General features: G+C 42.3%; 1 protein-coding gene across 1 annotated transcript in view; it reads right to left on the bottom strand.

Annotated features, from left to right (window-relative positions):
* P3H2 (prolyl 3-hydroxylase 2) overlaps positions 1-14,866 on the bottom strand; it is a 176,510-nt gene extending 161,644 nt beyond the window's left edge. Inside the window, exon 1 of the mRNA XM_068971454.1 lies at positions 14,393-14,866. Within this exon, the coding sequence (XP_068827555.1) occupies positions 14,393-14,866 (474 nt within the window). The remainder of the gene's footprint in view (positions 1-14,392) is intronic.
* Between the last annotated feature and the right edge of the window lie 547 nt (positions 14,867-15,413).

Below are 15,413 nucleotides of genomic sequence, written 5' to 3'. Positions count from 1 at the left end.
TTCTCCCTAGACTTTCTCTTGAGCACATCAAAAACCTCTGGACCAAAAACCCAGGAAGACTCTGAAAGACAGCCTGAAGAGGTGGGCAGGCTAAGGATCTGGCCCTTGAACATAGTGATAAATTTCCTGGTTTTTTCTTTTGTCTCCTATGTATTCCTTGGAAGAAAACCTATGACCAACCTAGTCAGCATATTAAAAAGCAGAGACATTACTCTGCCAACAAAGGTCCATCTAGTCAAAGCTATGGTTTTTCCAGTAGCCATGTTTGATGTGAGAGTTGAACTATAAAGAAAGCTGAGCACCAAAGCATTGATGCTTTTGAATTGTGGTGTTGGAGAAGACTGTTGAGAGTCCCATGGACTGCATGGAGATCAAACCAGTCAATGCTAATGAAAATCAGTCCTGAATATTCATTGGGAGGACTGATGCTGAAGCTGAAACTCCCATACTTTGGCCACCTGATGCAAAGAACTGACTCACTGGAAAAGACCCTGATGCTGGGAAAGATTGAGGGCAGGAGGAGAAGGGGATGACAGAGGATGAGATGGGTGTATGGCATCACTGACTCAATGGACATGGGTTTTGGTAAACTCCGGGAGGTGGTGATGGACAGGGAGGCCTGGCATGCTGCAGTCCATGGGGTCACAAAGAGTCAGACACGACTGAGTGACTGAACTGAACTAAGCTGATGCATCCTAGATTGGACGCAGAAACCCGTAACTTGGACATACCAATGGGAGAAAACACAAAAAATACCCCCCACCCCAAGGCATGTTCCTTTTAGTTAAAGGAACAGAATATTTAGGACAATGGAAGAGGAACATCTGTGACGACACCCTCAGAACTCCAGCCAAATTCCAGGGGAAAAAATCTTGCAGACCCCTGACCTTGGTCAGCTCCTAGTGCAGGGAACCTGGACTTTCACTCCCCTCCTCTCCAAGGGTACCAAGCACTGCTGCCCCCCGCCCCCCAATTAAAAAGTAAGAAGGTAATTTCAGAGAAGAGATATTCAGATAAAGGAATTTCTTAAATATTATTTAGGAACATTTAATATTCTTTAAATATTCTTAAACATAATATTCTGGGCAGACCCCCTAGCAACTCATATGTGAAACTGAACAGAATTGACATTGGCAAAGGTTTCATAACTGAACTACAGTGTGGAATATGGCCAGGTTTTCAGTTTAGCCTCTGGATAGCACACAAACAGAGCATATTAGAATAGCAGCTCCAAGGCTCTGTGAATGAAACTGGGTTTTCTGAGCATATTGTCCTTGCTAAGAGAGGTGCACCCACTTTCAATTTCTAAGCATGGATGCTCTGATCATTTGTCACCCACTTACCCTAAAACTGTCATTGGTCCTATGGAGCTGCAACTAAATCCTTTTCAGATGTTATCACAGCAACACTTGAGCCAGAAATCAGACGCCTGATGCAGATCGTACATATGGATGCAGTTACTGCTAAATATTCCATGTGTGTGTTTCCATGTGTGTTTTGAGGCCATGGCAGTTTTTTTGTTTTTCTCTTTCCCTTTATCCTTAAGTTATTTATAGGGAGTGTGCTGGTGACCCAGGTCTAAGAGTACATTAGCCAGAATTAAGAAGCAGGATAGAGAGAAAGCTGCACGGTTTTTCCAATGAAAAAAATCTTTAATGATATACCATCTGTGGATATAAGACAAATTTTCATTAATAAGATCATAGAGTCTTATTAACTCTGGATTGGAAAATATACTAAATCTTATCTATCCTACAGGCTCAAGGACGTATTGTACAAGGAATACAATCAATATTTTCCAATAACCATAAATGAAAGTAACCTTTAAAAATGTATAAACTATTTTAAAAATAGAAATACAATTAAATGGTGTGTGTTGAAAAAAATCTTATTTCAACATCATTTTAATGTTTGAACCTTAAATGCAACCTCCCTATATAAGTATTTGTCTGACTTACGTTCGAACACCTTCTTCTTGGGCTATTTATTATATTTGAACAGCTGTTAGTGTTGGGAAAGTCTTCCATATTTGAGCCAAGATCCCGTTTTCCGTAACTTTTGTTACTTGGTCCTACTTGTTCAATTCCTAGGTGCCATAAAGATCCAGAACAGTTGTCTCAGATAATGATCTTTTCAAAGCCTCTTTTTCTTGTTTAGTTTATTCATCCCTATTCCAACTGTTTCTCATAAAAGTTCTGAGTCTTTTATTTATATCTTTTAGTCCTTCCTGCTTGTGCCCTAGTTTATCTTGTACTTCTTAAAGTTCCACCAAATTAAATATTAGCATGTCCTTCTTCAAATTTTATTTTAAAATGATTGTCCAAAGATGAGGACTAGCATCAGATACACTGAAAGTATCTCCTGTCTTTTGACCTTTCAAACTTCCATCCTACCACTTTATATTCCATTACACTATCTCATCATTTTTCTTATCCATAGATAGATTGTTGGCTCACTGCACCAGTCCATAAAAGTATTCAACAATGGTGTGATCCCTGGGTTGGGAAGATCCCCTGGAGAAGGGAAAGGCTACCCACTCCAGTAATCTGGCCTGGAGAATTCCATGGACTGTATAGTCCATGGGATTGCAAAGAGTCAGATATGACTGAGCAAGTTTCACTTTCAGGCTGAGAGATGTAGAAGAGTTCTTATAAGCCATCTAGTCCAATTCTGCCTTTGTCCAAATAGAGACCTAAAGGCATGAGAGACACCACTGGGAACACAGCCTAAACTGCCTGATTGCTGAACTCATAATTCTCTCTGTTTTATCTTTGCTACTCTCCCATTTGCCTGTCATACAAGAAGCAGTCTTATTTCTGGTGTCTGTGATGAAGAGATGTTTGTTGATTCCCAAACCTAGGCCATCTCCCAGGAGTACTCTAGATCAGGGTGGTGAAAAGGCTTAAAGCAGTTTAAAATTCCCAGGGTGTGTTGGTCTGTGGGAAGAGATTTTATCTGTTAATAGAAAACAGTAAAGGTTTGGAATGTATTTGAACACAGTCCATTTTTGACAAATACAAAGAAGAGACCACAGTCTCGTGGAAATTGTGAAATCAGGGGGATGGAGAAGGAAATGGGGAGAGAGCAAAAGGACTTTTCTCAAAGCAGCAAAAAACAATCTCAAGATATCAATAAGAAGAACTTTTGTTTTAGTCTGACGCTGAAAGGAGGCCAGTAAGCTTACACTCCAATGTCTAGGGAATTGAACTTGAAGTTAGGAGCTCCAACTGAGCAGGTCAAATTTTTGTTTTGTGTGTAATCAAGTTTTCTCTACCTACTCTAAGTACTGTACTGTACTTATTGTTTTAATTTATCAAAATGCCTAAGTCTTCTTTCGCCTTTCAGATTTCCTTACAAATTTCCTCTCTGCACAGCAGCTATGAGGCAAGGAAATAAGTTGACCCTTGAAAAATATGGATGGTTAGAGGCTCTAACCTCTGTGTGGTCTAAATTTGCTTATAAACTAATGAAAACCTACTTTATAACACAGAGCTCCACTCAATGTTCTGTGGTGACCTGAATGGAAAGGAAATCCAAAATAGAGGGGATATATGTATACATATAGTTGATTCACTTTTCTGGACAGTAGAAACTAATACAACCTTGTAAAGCAGCTACATTCCAATATATATATTTTTAATCTGCATATAATTTATAGTTGGTCCTCTTTATCCATGGTTCTGAATCTGCAGAATCAACAACTGGGGATTATGCAATGCCGCAGTATCCTTATATTTCAAACCATGCTGTTCAAGGATCAGTTGTACTTCTTGGTTAATGCTGACCTAGATGAACTCAAAATGTTTTTTTCTTTTTTAAATTAACTTCTCACAAGAAGTCATTTTCCAAATAAGGAACTCATATTTACACATGTGAACTTTTCCAGTGTCATATAATAAAAGGGAGGATTCTTTTGAATACAGGCCTCCAGTTCAGTTCAGTTCAGTCACTCAGTTGTGTTTGACTCTTTGCGACCCCATGGACTGCAGCATGCCAGGCCTCCCTGGTCCATCACCAACTCCCAGAGTTTACTCAAACTCATGTCCATTGAGTCGGTGATGCCATCCAACTATCTCATCCTCTGTCATCCCCTTCTCCTCCCGCCTTCAATCTTTCCCAGCATCAGAGTCTTTTCAAATGAGTCAGTTCTTCCCATCAGGTGGCCAAAGTATTGGAGTTTCAGCATCAGCATCAGTCCTTCCAATGATTATAGGCCTGTTTCATGTCAAAACCAAAATTGTGAGAAGTGAATGAGAACTCGAGTTTTGTCACAGAAAAACCTGGATTCAGATTCTGACTCTACTTACCAGCTGTGGGATCTTAGATATACCATTTAGCCATTTAATCAGTGACCCTATTATGAAAAGGAGAACATTTAGCTCCATCTAAGATTTCAAAGAAACCTGAAATGGCAAAATGGCATTTTCCCTTAACATTTGGTAAACATTGAGTGCAGGTCATGTAAAATCTCCCCAAAGATATCCCTCCCTTCTCTGTTCCACACAGAAACTGAATGGCTCTGCTACCCTGGGCCTTATCATGACAGAAATGTCTCAACTGAGTATGGGGCCTCTGGGTGAAGAACGACCAAGATCTGCTTCTGAATGATTGATTTTATTACAGAGACATGAATTTCAGAGAATGCAACATCCATGTTTGTTTCGTGTAAACTCCTTTCACTTACGGGGCCCTCTCAGACTTTAACTTACTGTTCTTGCCTTCCTTTATTAATTTTTGCTATCATCACTCCATCTTTCTCCATCTATTTCTGCATTTCCCTCTGCTATGGTATGAATGTTTGTGTTCCCCAACATTCCTATGTTGAAACCTAGTTCCCAAAGTATTACAAGGTGAGCATTTGGAGCTGATTAGGTCAAGAAGAAATGAATTCATGCCTTTATAAAAGAGGTCCAGAAATTACCCTGCAATGTGAGAGGTTACAGCAGAGCATGACTCTCACCAGACACTGAACCTGCACGTACCATGGTCTTCGCCTCCCAGTTTCCAGAACTCTAAGAATTAATAGATAATTAATAACTTTTGTTTATAAATCACCAGCATATGGTCTTCTGTTATACCAAAGGACTGAGATACCCTCTGAGCTTCTATCTCTCTCAATCTCACAATCATTCCTTTTTCTTCTGATCCCCTCTCATTTTTCCCACTTTCCAGTATCCTATAAGGTGGCATTTTGGGTTTGAGTCAAGCTGTTTTCTAAGAGCATATGTGATAAAGAACTAACTCCAAGAAAACTAAGAGTTGCAGTGGATTACTTTTAAATGACTGAGTTTGGGTACTTTCCAAGTTGAATAAAAAATACATTAATTCTGGAGTTTGGAGTTCAAGATTGAAAGGTGTTAGTTTGTATTGCTAAAGTAACCTACACTGTCATATTCCAATAATAAGCAGAGAGAAGCTAATTACTCTGGTCTTTCCTGCAACTTGTACTAGCCTAGCCATGAGGGAAGACCAGCTAAGGAATATAAGCCAAGTGATTTGCATCTTGGAGAAAGAGACTCTATTTCAATTGGAATTCCCCTCATAAAAGGTATCAAGCTAAAGCCAAACTTATTCATAAATATGATTCATCAGTGGGCCCAGTGCCATCTAGCATATGTTGTCAAACACTTGATTTATACTTGTCTAATCTTAACGTCCAGTTATCTTAAATATGGCTACAGGTTTAAAACAGTGGTTCTCAAAATAGGGTGATTTTGACTCCGAGAGACATGTTGCCATGTACAGAGACATTTTTGGTTGTCACAGCTTAGAAGCAATATGAAGTGTGTCGTGACTGCTGTCTAGTAGGTAAAAGTCAGGGATGAGGCCATCCTAAAATGCAAAGGACAACCTATAATGACAAAAATCAATCATCCCAAATATCAGTAAGCAGTCCATTCTGAAGGAGATCAGCCCTGGGATTTCTTTGGAAGGAATGATGCCAAAGCTGAAACTCCAGTACTTTGGCCACCTCATGCGAAGAGTTGACTCATTGGAAAAGACTTTGATGCTGGGAGGGATTGGAGGCAGGAGGAGAAGGGGATAACAGAGGATGAGATGGCTGGATGGCATCACTGACTCGATGGACGCGAGTCTGAGTGAACTCTGGGTTTTGGTGATGGACAGGGAGGCCTGGCGTGCTGCGATTCATGGGGTCGCAAAGAGTCGGACACAACTGAGCGACTGAACTGAACTGAAGGCTGAGAAACTCAAACTTAAATACCTACTGATCCAAAAACCTGCAGACTTCATTGTATGACTGAGCCCTTGGTCATCCTATAGAAACAATGACTGTGAAAATCTCCTTCCCTAGTAGCATTTCTAAATGCCTTGGGCTACAATCAAATGGTGATTGTTGATCCTGGATTCAGCCTGAAAAATATTACCAAGAAATAATTTTTACTTCAGTGGGGAAATAATTTTTATGGCTTTCTGCATTAGTTTTTGATACTATAATTTGAGATCATTTTTGAAACCAGCCAAATATGGCTTTAAGATAATCCACTGTGTCTGGTGTCCTAATTATGTGTTGATTTCTTCGTGCAAGCCTATTGATCTTGGCAAAGTGAAAACTAGAAATTTAGCATTCAAGCAGAAAGAATAAATCAAAACTGGCTCAATTAGCTTTACTGCAATTCAGGGTTTGTTAACAGTTCCTCTGCTTTGTTTCAGATTTATTTATTTTATCATATCTTTTGCTTTTCTCCATTCCTTTTCCAGAGTTCCAATATAATTACACTGTAATCTTCAGCAGTGTCTCATTGCTTGCAGAAAAACTGAATCTATTTTTTATAGATAATGAATTCCAGCAGAATCATTTTGATAGCCCTGAACTTCTGGAAAATCTGACATCTTGGATCTCCCTCTTTCTGGCTCTTATACCTCCTTTTCCCTTCCAAAGAAGATTCTTTGCTCATTCATTTTCATTAGGTTTATTGGAGGACAGTATTAATCCAGGATCCTGTTTCTGAGCTTTTTCCAGAAGTGGGCAGAACAGTAGTGCAAGGAATAACATTCCTAAGGTAGCTTTTATTTTCAAGGTATATCTTATTTGGGAAATAATGTTAAGTGGCATGCTATGCATAAGATATTAACCTTGGCAATTTCAGGTATTCAGTGTGTGTCTTAGCAATGTCACAGAGGTAGGAATCAGGGTTCTTAGATTCTAATCCTGGTTTTTCCATTAAGTTGCTGGGTACATGTGGACAACTTGATTCTTTTCCAGACTTTATTTTCCCTTCTCTAAAATGAAAGGGTAGGAGCACATATGCTCTATGAATGTGGCAGGAAGCAGTTGCAGAAAGATGGGGACCCAAGAGGAGAGGGAAATGAATACCTGTCCCAACATACACCCAACTCTTGCACAGATCGTATGGGTGAAAAGGACATAAAAAGAATTTCATAGAAGTAGATGCCTATGTCTATGTATCAAGTTAAATAAGAGGCTCTCTGGGCTTCATTTTATTAGAACCAGAACCCTGACATTACCTGGACTGCTACTTGCTTCTCTCTTCCCTTGATTGATTTCCTCAACCTGCTCCTTGGCAGATGTAATTTCACTCTGGAGATCATCAACAGGACAAGGAATGGGAAAGAAGAGAGAGAGATGTAGAAAGAAAGTAAAGCAGAGAGGGGTGTAGTCAAATGAAATCAGCTTCTTCTGATCATAGCCGGCAGCTCTCCTCAGTACTAAACCCCCAAAATCATACACACAGCACTGAAACATATCACACAGAAGGCTGACTCCAGCTCTCTCTTTTTAAATGTGTTTGGGACATTTGGCAAATGAAGGCCAGCCCTCATGGAAATTACATAGCTAGGAAGTCAGCAGGAAAAGAGGGATGAATAAAAGAACAGAAAAAGAATTATAGGAGAAAAGCTGAATGGAAAAAAAGACAGGAGAAATTATTTTTTTCCTAATGAGAAATGCAAAATTTTCCACCAGACGACTGTGACTCTTGGCTAAGTGGCCTACATCTTATGTGAATGAAAATGCAGGGTGGGCGGGGCAGTCCAGGAAACTGGGCCTTGTGTCTGCTCCATCTCTGGAGGCACCAGGTCCACTGCAGGTCTCAGTGGCACCACTGATTTACCAGACTGCCCCTCTGGAGGTAACCATGCCCCTTCCACAGAGTCTGTAAAGAGCACTGTGCATGCATCCTAAGTCATTTCAGTCTTGTCCAATTCTTTGCCACCCCATGGTCTGTAGCCCACCAGTCTCCTCTCTCCATGGAATGGGTTGTCATTTCCTTCTTCAAGGGATCTTCCTGACTCAGGAATCAAACCAGCGTCTCTTACATCTCCCGCATTGGCAGGCAGGTTCTTTACCACTAGCGTCACCTGGGAAGCCCACAAGAGCACTGGACATTCTGACCCAGCTCCACTTGCTGATCCTCCTTGATTCATTATGGAACCTCTGAGGCCATCAGCTATCAAAACAAGGACAGACTTTATGATTTCTGAGGGTCCTTCAAGTTGTAGTATTTTAATGCTTTTAATAATTATCACTCTTTATTCTTACAAGACCACATTTCTTAGGCAAAATATGTATTCCTCCCTCTCTCAACCTTACTCCACTGCCCCAAACGAACTATTTAACTTGAAGACACAGAGAGTTGAACAAGATATTCCCTTGGAGTCCCTTCCAGTTCTCTAAGATCTTTACTCAAGTCCTTAGTAGTACAAAAGAACCATTATTACACCAAATCCAATAAGTTTTCATTTTAGATGAATCCATCCACCTTTCAAAATTTTTAAACTCCATCCACAAAGCAAGTTGACATTTTATCAAACATTCCCAAAAGAATTTCCCACATTTATCCCTTTGGAGTTTATCACTGAGCAAATGATATTCATGACAGAATACATTTGAGTCTCAGAGATGGAATCTGTGAAGAGAGACAAGTCGTTTATTACTTCCTTTTATTAAAACCTATAAAGAAATCCCTTTATAGGTTTGAGATTTGGGGAAAGTTTTCACCAGACTAAAATAGGAGAAAACCTGTAAGAAATTGTCCCTTCATTTAACTGAATTTTAAGCTACCATTTGCCAGTCACAATGGGTGATTGATAAAGAGCTGACTGGGCCTTCATAAAGTCAGCCTCCTAGCAGGAAGCAATTGATATTCAATCTCCTGAGCCAAGGAGGACCTAAGAGCTGGCTACACCAAGAAGTTCCCAGGTTTCTTTCCTAACCAGTGGGACAGAAAGATGATGACTAGTGGATTTTGATAAATCAAGCCTGGAAAGAAAAAAAATTGTAATAAGAAGAAAGAAAAAAAGCCACATCCCTTGAGGAAAAAACCACTAGGAAATTTCAAAACAACTATTTCAAGAAGACATAAATTCAACTCCCTATTTGAAATAATTTGTGGACAAAATGTACGTAGTCTACAGATGGGTTAAAAAGAGATTTTAATATGAGACTTGGGAAAAGCTTTTATCCTGAACTAAAATAATATATATAAGCACATATCATGTGATCTAGGTTTCAAACTCATTTTTCTTAAGGCATTCATCTAGAAGGAGAAAGAAATGGATAAAGAAGAAAAAGAGTGAGGAAAATCTTTCAGCTTGCTTTTTTTTTCTTTTTTAGAAAACACTAATAAAATAAATTATGGTCAAGAAAAAGGAATTTGGGGGAGATGACTGTAGGAGGGAGATAGAATTGCCTAACTTAATTGCATTCCCCCCCCCACCCCCGCCTCTAATCTTAAGAAGAAAAACAAATGTCAAATGGCACACAGCTCCAGTTTAGAAACAAAACATGGAAGGACAAGCTTGTTTTAAGTAAAAATAAAAAAATAAAAATAAACAGCACTGGATATCTTTTTTTTTCCTTTTACTAAATGGCTGGGAACACTGACAGAAAAACAGATACTGTCAAAGTATTCCTGACCGTAAAGTACACAGATAAGGGAAAAAGAAAAGGATCTCTCTTACGTTTGTTTAAATTCCACAAATGTACATAAAGCAGGCACAGCGTGTCAAGAATTTTCCGAAGCATAGTTTTAGAAAATAAGGATTAAATTAGAGAAAAGATGGAGAGGGAGGGAAAGGAAGTTTGCAACATTAGCCAGAACTTGCAAATGGAAAAGAGTGAAAAGTCAAGCAGTCTACAGTTCTTCTGTAACTTTCTTCCCCAACTGACAAGCCATGAAATCTGATAACTAATATAAGAAGACTTCCTATCACCATGCAACAATCTTTCTCAACAATATTTTGTACACAAGCAACCAAGCTATCATTCATTCAACAAACATAAGCTGAGCATTTACTGCTACCACCCCCTGTTTTAGGTATTTGGTTGGGGTAGGGGGGATATAGATGCTGAGACTGAACTCAGACAGACCTAATGAACCTAAATCTCCAATTTTAAATTATATTTTTAATGCCCAGGTGATTCATAATATTCATCTATCTACTGATCTTCCAGATCTGGAAACTCCTTCGTTAGGAGGTACAAAAGTGACTCTGACCATTCTGTGATCTCCAGGAGCTCACATTAGTGATAATAAATACATGGATTTCTCCAATACAATGTTAAAAATGAAACATGATATGAGAGGATCATATTCTTTACTGTGGATATTCAAAGGAGGGAGAAATAATGGACTGTTGGGGGCTGCCAACTGAGGAAAAGAGAATGTCACAGAAATAGGTACATTTGTGCTTCCCACATGGTACTAGTGGTAAAGGACCCACCTGCCAATTCAGGAGCTCTAAGAGATGCAGATTCAATTCCTGGGTCAGGAAGATCCCCTGGAGGAGGGCATGGCAACCCACTCTAGTATTCTTGCTTGGAGAATCCCATGGACAGAGGAGCCTTCAGAACTATAGTCCATAGAGTCACAAAGAGTTGGACTCAACTGAAGCAACTTAGCACATATGCTCATGCTTGTATAGTTACCATCTGAACACACAGAGAAGGAGGTGGGAAAATCTACTACTCTTATTATAACTAATCTACTACCACTATAACTAAGTCTGCTACTATCATAATTAAACATATTATTATTATAACTAATAATAAGAGACACATTTCCAGTGTTTCTGGAAATAGAAATAGGCCCTGTCCTGGGTGTCTTATATAAATCCTCTCTTAAACCTAAACCAACCAGTTAGGTTCTATTATTTCTATTATCTACAAGATGGGGAAACTAAAGCTTAGAAAGCTTTTGTGAATTTTTCAGTCACAGAGCTGGAGATTGAAGAGCTAAAGTTCAGCCTCAGATTGATCCCATTCCAGAGCCTCTATGCCTCTCAAAGAAGAATAAACAAACCCAGATGTGCAAAAGTGTCAGACGCAAAAGATTAAGCATCCATTGCTCCCTCTGGCTGAAGGATGGCAGAGTGAACACTGTGGGCTCTATCCAGTAGCAAAGGGAAACCAGTGAAGGTTTCCAAGCAGAGACTATTCTGATCAAAGCTTTACCTTAGATTTTAGGATGTGAATTATGAGTTATATGATACAATCTGAAATAATAGAATTTGAAAGTCTAAAGAGTCTTGCCCTGCCTTTAAACAAAAAAGTGTGCTTGGGATCTAAGTAGAACTACCATCTCACCTCAGAGGAATTACCGGCATGCCAGGACTTAAGGAAGATTCTACAGAACAGCCCGGAACATAAATACAATGAATGTCTGTTACCCCACAGCACAAGGACTGACTCATTCCTGGAGCTGTCCAAATCTGGCAAATGGATAGCCCCAGGGACTCAGCATTCTGTGGGATCCGAGGTTACCCCCAGGGGGCAGTGGGTGTGCACAGGCATGATCAATTGTTGGCAGAGCCCAGACCTCTGATTCCCAGTCCTATACTCAATTCATCAAGGCAAATCACTCGTGACACTGGGTAAGCCCCTTTTCCTATCTGGATTCTCCTTTCCTCATTATGATGAGAGAAATTGATACCAACAGGCCTTAGATTTCACAATTCACAATCTCTCCCTTCCAATACTCTAGCATAGAGAATCCACTTCCATTAGTTGCTCACTAACTGGAATTTGGGGGAGCAACAGCATCTCTGGAGAGCTCCCAGAGTTTGCACACCTCCTAGCTGAGAACAAATATATTTCCTTATCTCTAGGACGTCTACTAGCTCTAACTGTATCACAGGATTCATGATCTCAAATCTTAGTTACAAAGTCTTCACTGAATTCCATCTGGCCCAGGATTATCCTTTTCAAGTGCAGAATGGATCACTGATGTCCAAAGTAGGTCAGCAACACAAGGTACCATGATCACATGGAGGCATATTCAGGGAACCCATCTATCATCAGGGAATGAACTTTACGATTCAAACCTGTCAGAGCCCAACAGTACTTTGTTATTTTCAGAATTTTGGTTTGCACTCAGAAGATTGTGTGTGTATGTGTTTATAAGTCAAATTCCCAAGAAGCCAAGCAAAGGCTAAAAGTGTGAATTTCTTGGGTGGAGGGAACACCTTATTTGATGTTCATAAAGATAGTTCTGATGACTCCAACTCACCAAAAATGAATTTCAAAAAGGCTCAGAAGATCTCCTCCTTAAGAGATCATCAATTCTATAGACTCAAGACACTGTGCCTATTGGAGTAGAAATGAACAGGAAGAAGATGCAAGAGGTGTTCTGCTCTCAGAAACATTGCTGGTAAAACAGAAATTAGCACATGAACTCACATATTTTTTAAGGGACTTCAACTTCACTGGTTCGTCAGACCACACCAGGTAGTTTACCCACCTGCTACCCATGAGCGACTAACTCCTGTAATCAATTTACTGCAAAAAACTGAGGCATGTTAAACCTATGGCTTCATCTTCTTTGACTTCCAACAGGAGATGGAAGCAGGAGCATGATAAATGTTAACATTAGCAGTGAAGCAAGGGTAATTACAGAACCAAAGACACTCACATTCTGAGAATTACCTCACGGTTATTTATTTTTATAGGAGTGAAAATAAATACACATTCCTTTCCCAGACCTGAAAAAGGAAAATGTTCCCAAGATGTGTGACAGAACAATCAGCGGGACTGCCAACCTCACATCTGAGACTCCTGGGAAGACAGTGTTGCTGGGACCAATCTGGACCACCCACGTTCTGCTCTGGGAACCCACCGAATGTACCTTCAGCTGTTGGATACTCACAGGCCCCTCTCTGCATACTACTGACTGATTTATCTAAGACTACCCAAAACTGTGATATTCATTTAAGAGAAAGCAGATTTATAATTAATATATGTCTCAGCAAATCCTTAAGGATGCACAAGCCAGTAGAAGACATATGCTGAAAAGAATTCAGGCTTTCTCCTTATTTCTTGCCCAAGATACTAAATCCAACACTTTAGCCAGGGCACTGTGAGTTAAGAGTGAGTTACGGTTGTGATTTCCTGAGCTCCACCAACAGCTGCAAATCTGCAAAGACCTTGTGGGATGAGCTGCAAAAGACATCATATCTGCACCTGGTGTGTATTGTCACCATCCCAGAAATGCAGCCCAGTCCATTGGCTGGCATGAGCAATCAACCCCCAAAGCTGCCACCTCAACAGCTGGAGAAGAGACGTTGACAAAGGAACAAAGAAAGGCAAAAAGGGGAGAAAGTATAAGTTCAGAGAAACAAAGATAAGAAAGAGTGGGAGACTGAGAAACACAGGCTAAATTGTCTCTGCTGAAGCATCCACATGGATCTTCAAAATCGTGACTGTGGGGAAAATGTCAGTACACTCTTTACCTCCCGTCACAAACTTCAGGCAAGTTGAAGACAAATAAATAAAACCAGAAGGAGGGGGCATCTGATGGTGAACAACTCAGTACGATGCTTACTTCCAGAAACTAGAAGTGCTCTATCAAAGGACAAAGAGTCAGCACTTTGGATACTTCAAGTGAGACAACCTCGCACACGCATAACTCCTCTTTAACCTTTGATCTTCCCTTTTTGGGTAGGTGCAGGGAGAAAGAGGAATGGGATTCAGAGCAAGCCTACCTTTAACTCAGCTGTTCTGGGAACACTCTGTGTTAAACTTCAAAGAAAAGGTGCACACTAGCCTGTACGAGGGATGAGGGAGCTGAGACTGAAGAGAAACGAGCTGAAGCTAGACCAAGAAACGAAGCGAGAGGAGATCTTACACTAGATCCGGTTCTGCCAGCGTTCAGACATTGGTGCTGAATGGGTACATCTTACCAGTGCAGTCCTCTTTTTGAGAGAGAAGAGGATGCCTTAAGAACTAATGGCTTGCTCAGATTCATCTAGTCTTGATTACAGAGCTCAGCTCGGGCCACCAGATATCTAGATTCACACACAGACAGAACCGTTCAAGGAGACCCAGTCTGACCCGACGGCCAGGAAGACGGGAGCCGCGGGAGGGCTCGAGACATCTCGGAGGCGCGGGAGGGCGTGAGGTGTGCGCTCTGGGTACCTTGATGTAGGCCCGCTGCAGGTAGTTGTAGGGCACTCTGCGCTGGAAGTCGCTGCGCACATCCTCGCTGGCGCGGTGGCGGGACGCTGGGCCCCCTAGGCGCTGGCTCTGGCAGCTGCGGTAGCAGCGCGCCCGCTCGAGCAGAGCGCGGAAGAAGGGCAGCTCGGCTCCCGGGCCAGCGCCGGGGGGCGCGAGCGGGCGGCGGGCGGCGCAGTGGCGGGCGCAGCGCGCGCGGATCTCCCGTAGGCGCCGGTAGCTGCGCAAAGCCGCTTCCAGGTCTCGCACAGCCAGCTCGTAGTCCCCGCTGTAGTAGGCGGCCACGCCGCTGGCATAGAGCAGGTCGAAGGGCTGCAAAGGCCCGGGCTCGGGCTCCCGCTCCGGATGCTGGCTGTCCGGGGGGCCGCACCACAGCGGCGGCGGCAGCAGTAGCCAGGGTAGCAGCAGCGGCAGCGGCGCCCAGATGCGCTCCCGCATCCTCCGTGGCGGACGCGCGCCGGCCGGCCACGCTCGCAGTCGGCTCCCGGCACCTGGCGTCCGGGTCGCGTCTCCCGGCTCCTCTAGCGTGATGGCCGGCCCCGCCGCCAGCCGGCTGCCCTGCGAGCCTCAGGTGACCCGCGGCGCTCGGCGGACTGAGAGGCGGAGGCCGGCTCGAACGGCCGCTCTTAAAGGGACGCCCACAGCTCACACGCTCCTCCTGCTGCCCGAGCCTCCGCGAGCTGCTCGCCGGCGCTCGGCGCGCGCCCTGCAGGCTCGGGCCGCAGCCTCCCGGAGGCAAGAGGCAGACACCCTGGTGTCAGCCAGAGAGCCAGCGCACTGGGGGCCAGCCAAGGAGGGGCCGGGGAGGCCAGCCTGATGTATGGGGTCCCTTAGAGGTTGCAGAATGGATATGATGACTCCCTTTCCTTGGAGAGGAAGAAAAGCCAGATTAGTGACCTTAGAGCTCTCATTTTTGTAATTTGTGATTTCGCTCTTTGTCCGTCACCTTGTCCGTGTGAAGTACTGAAGCTCCAGCTCAGACGGT

This window comes from Capricornis sumatraensis, chromosome 1, assembly GCF_032405125.1.
Source record: "Capricornis sumatraensis isolate serow.1 chromosome 1, serow.2, whole genome shotgun sequence".
In the NCBI taxonomy this organism is placed as follows: Eukaryota; Metazoa; Chordata; class Mammalia; order Artiodactyla; family Bovidae; genus Capricornis; species Capricornis sumatraensis.
Note: the sequence above shows the minus strand (reverse complement) of the source record. Positions and strands in the feature narration are given on the sequence as shown.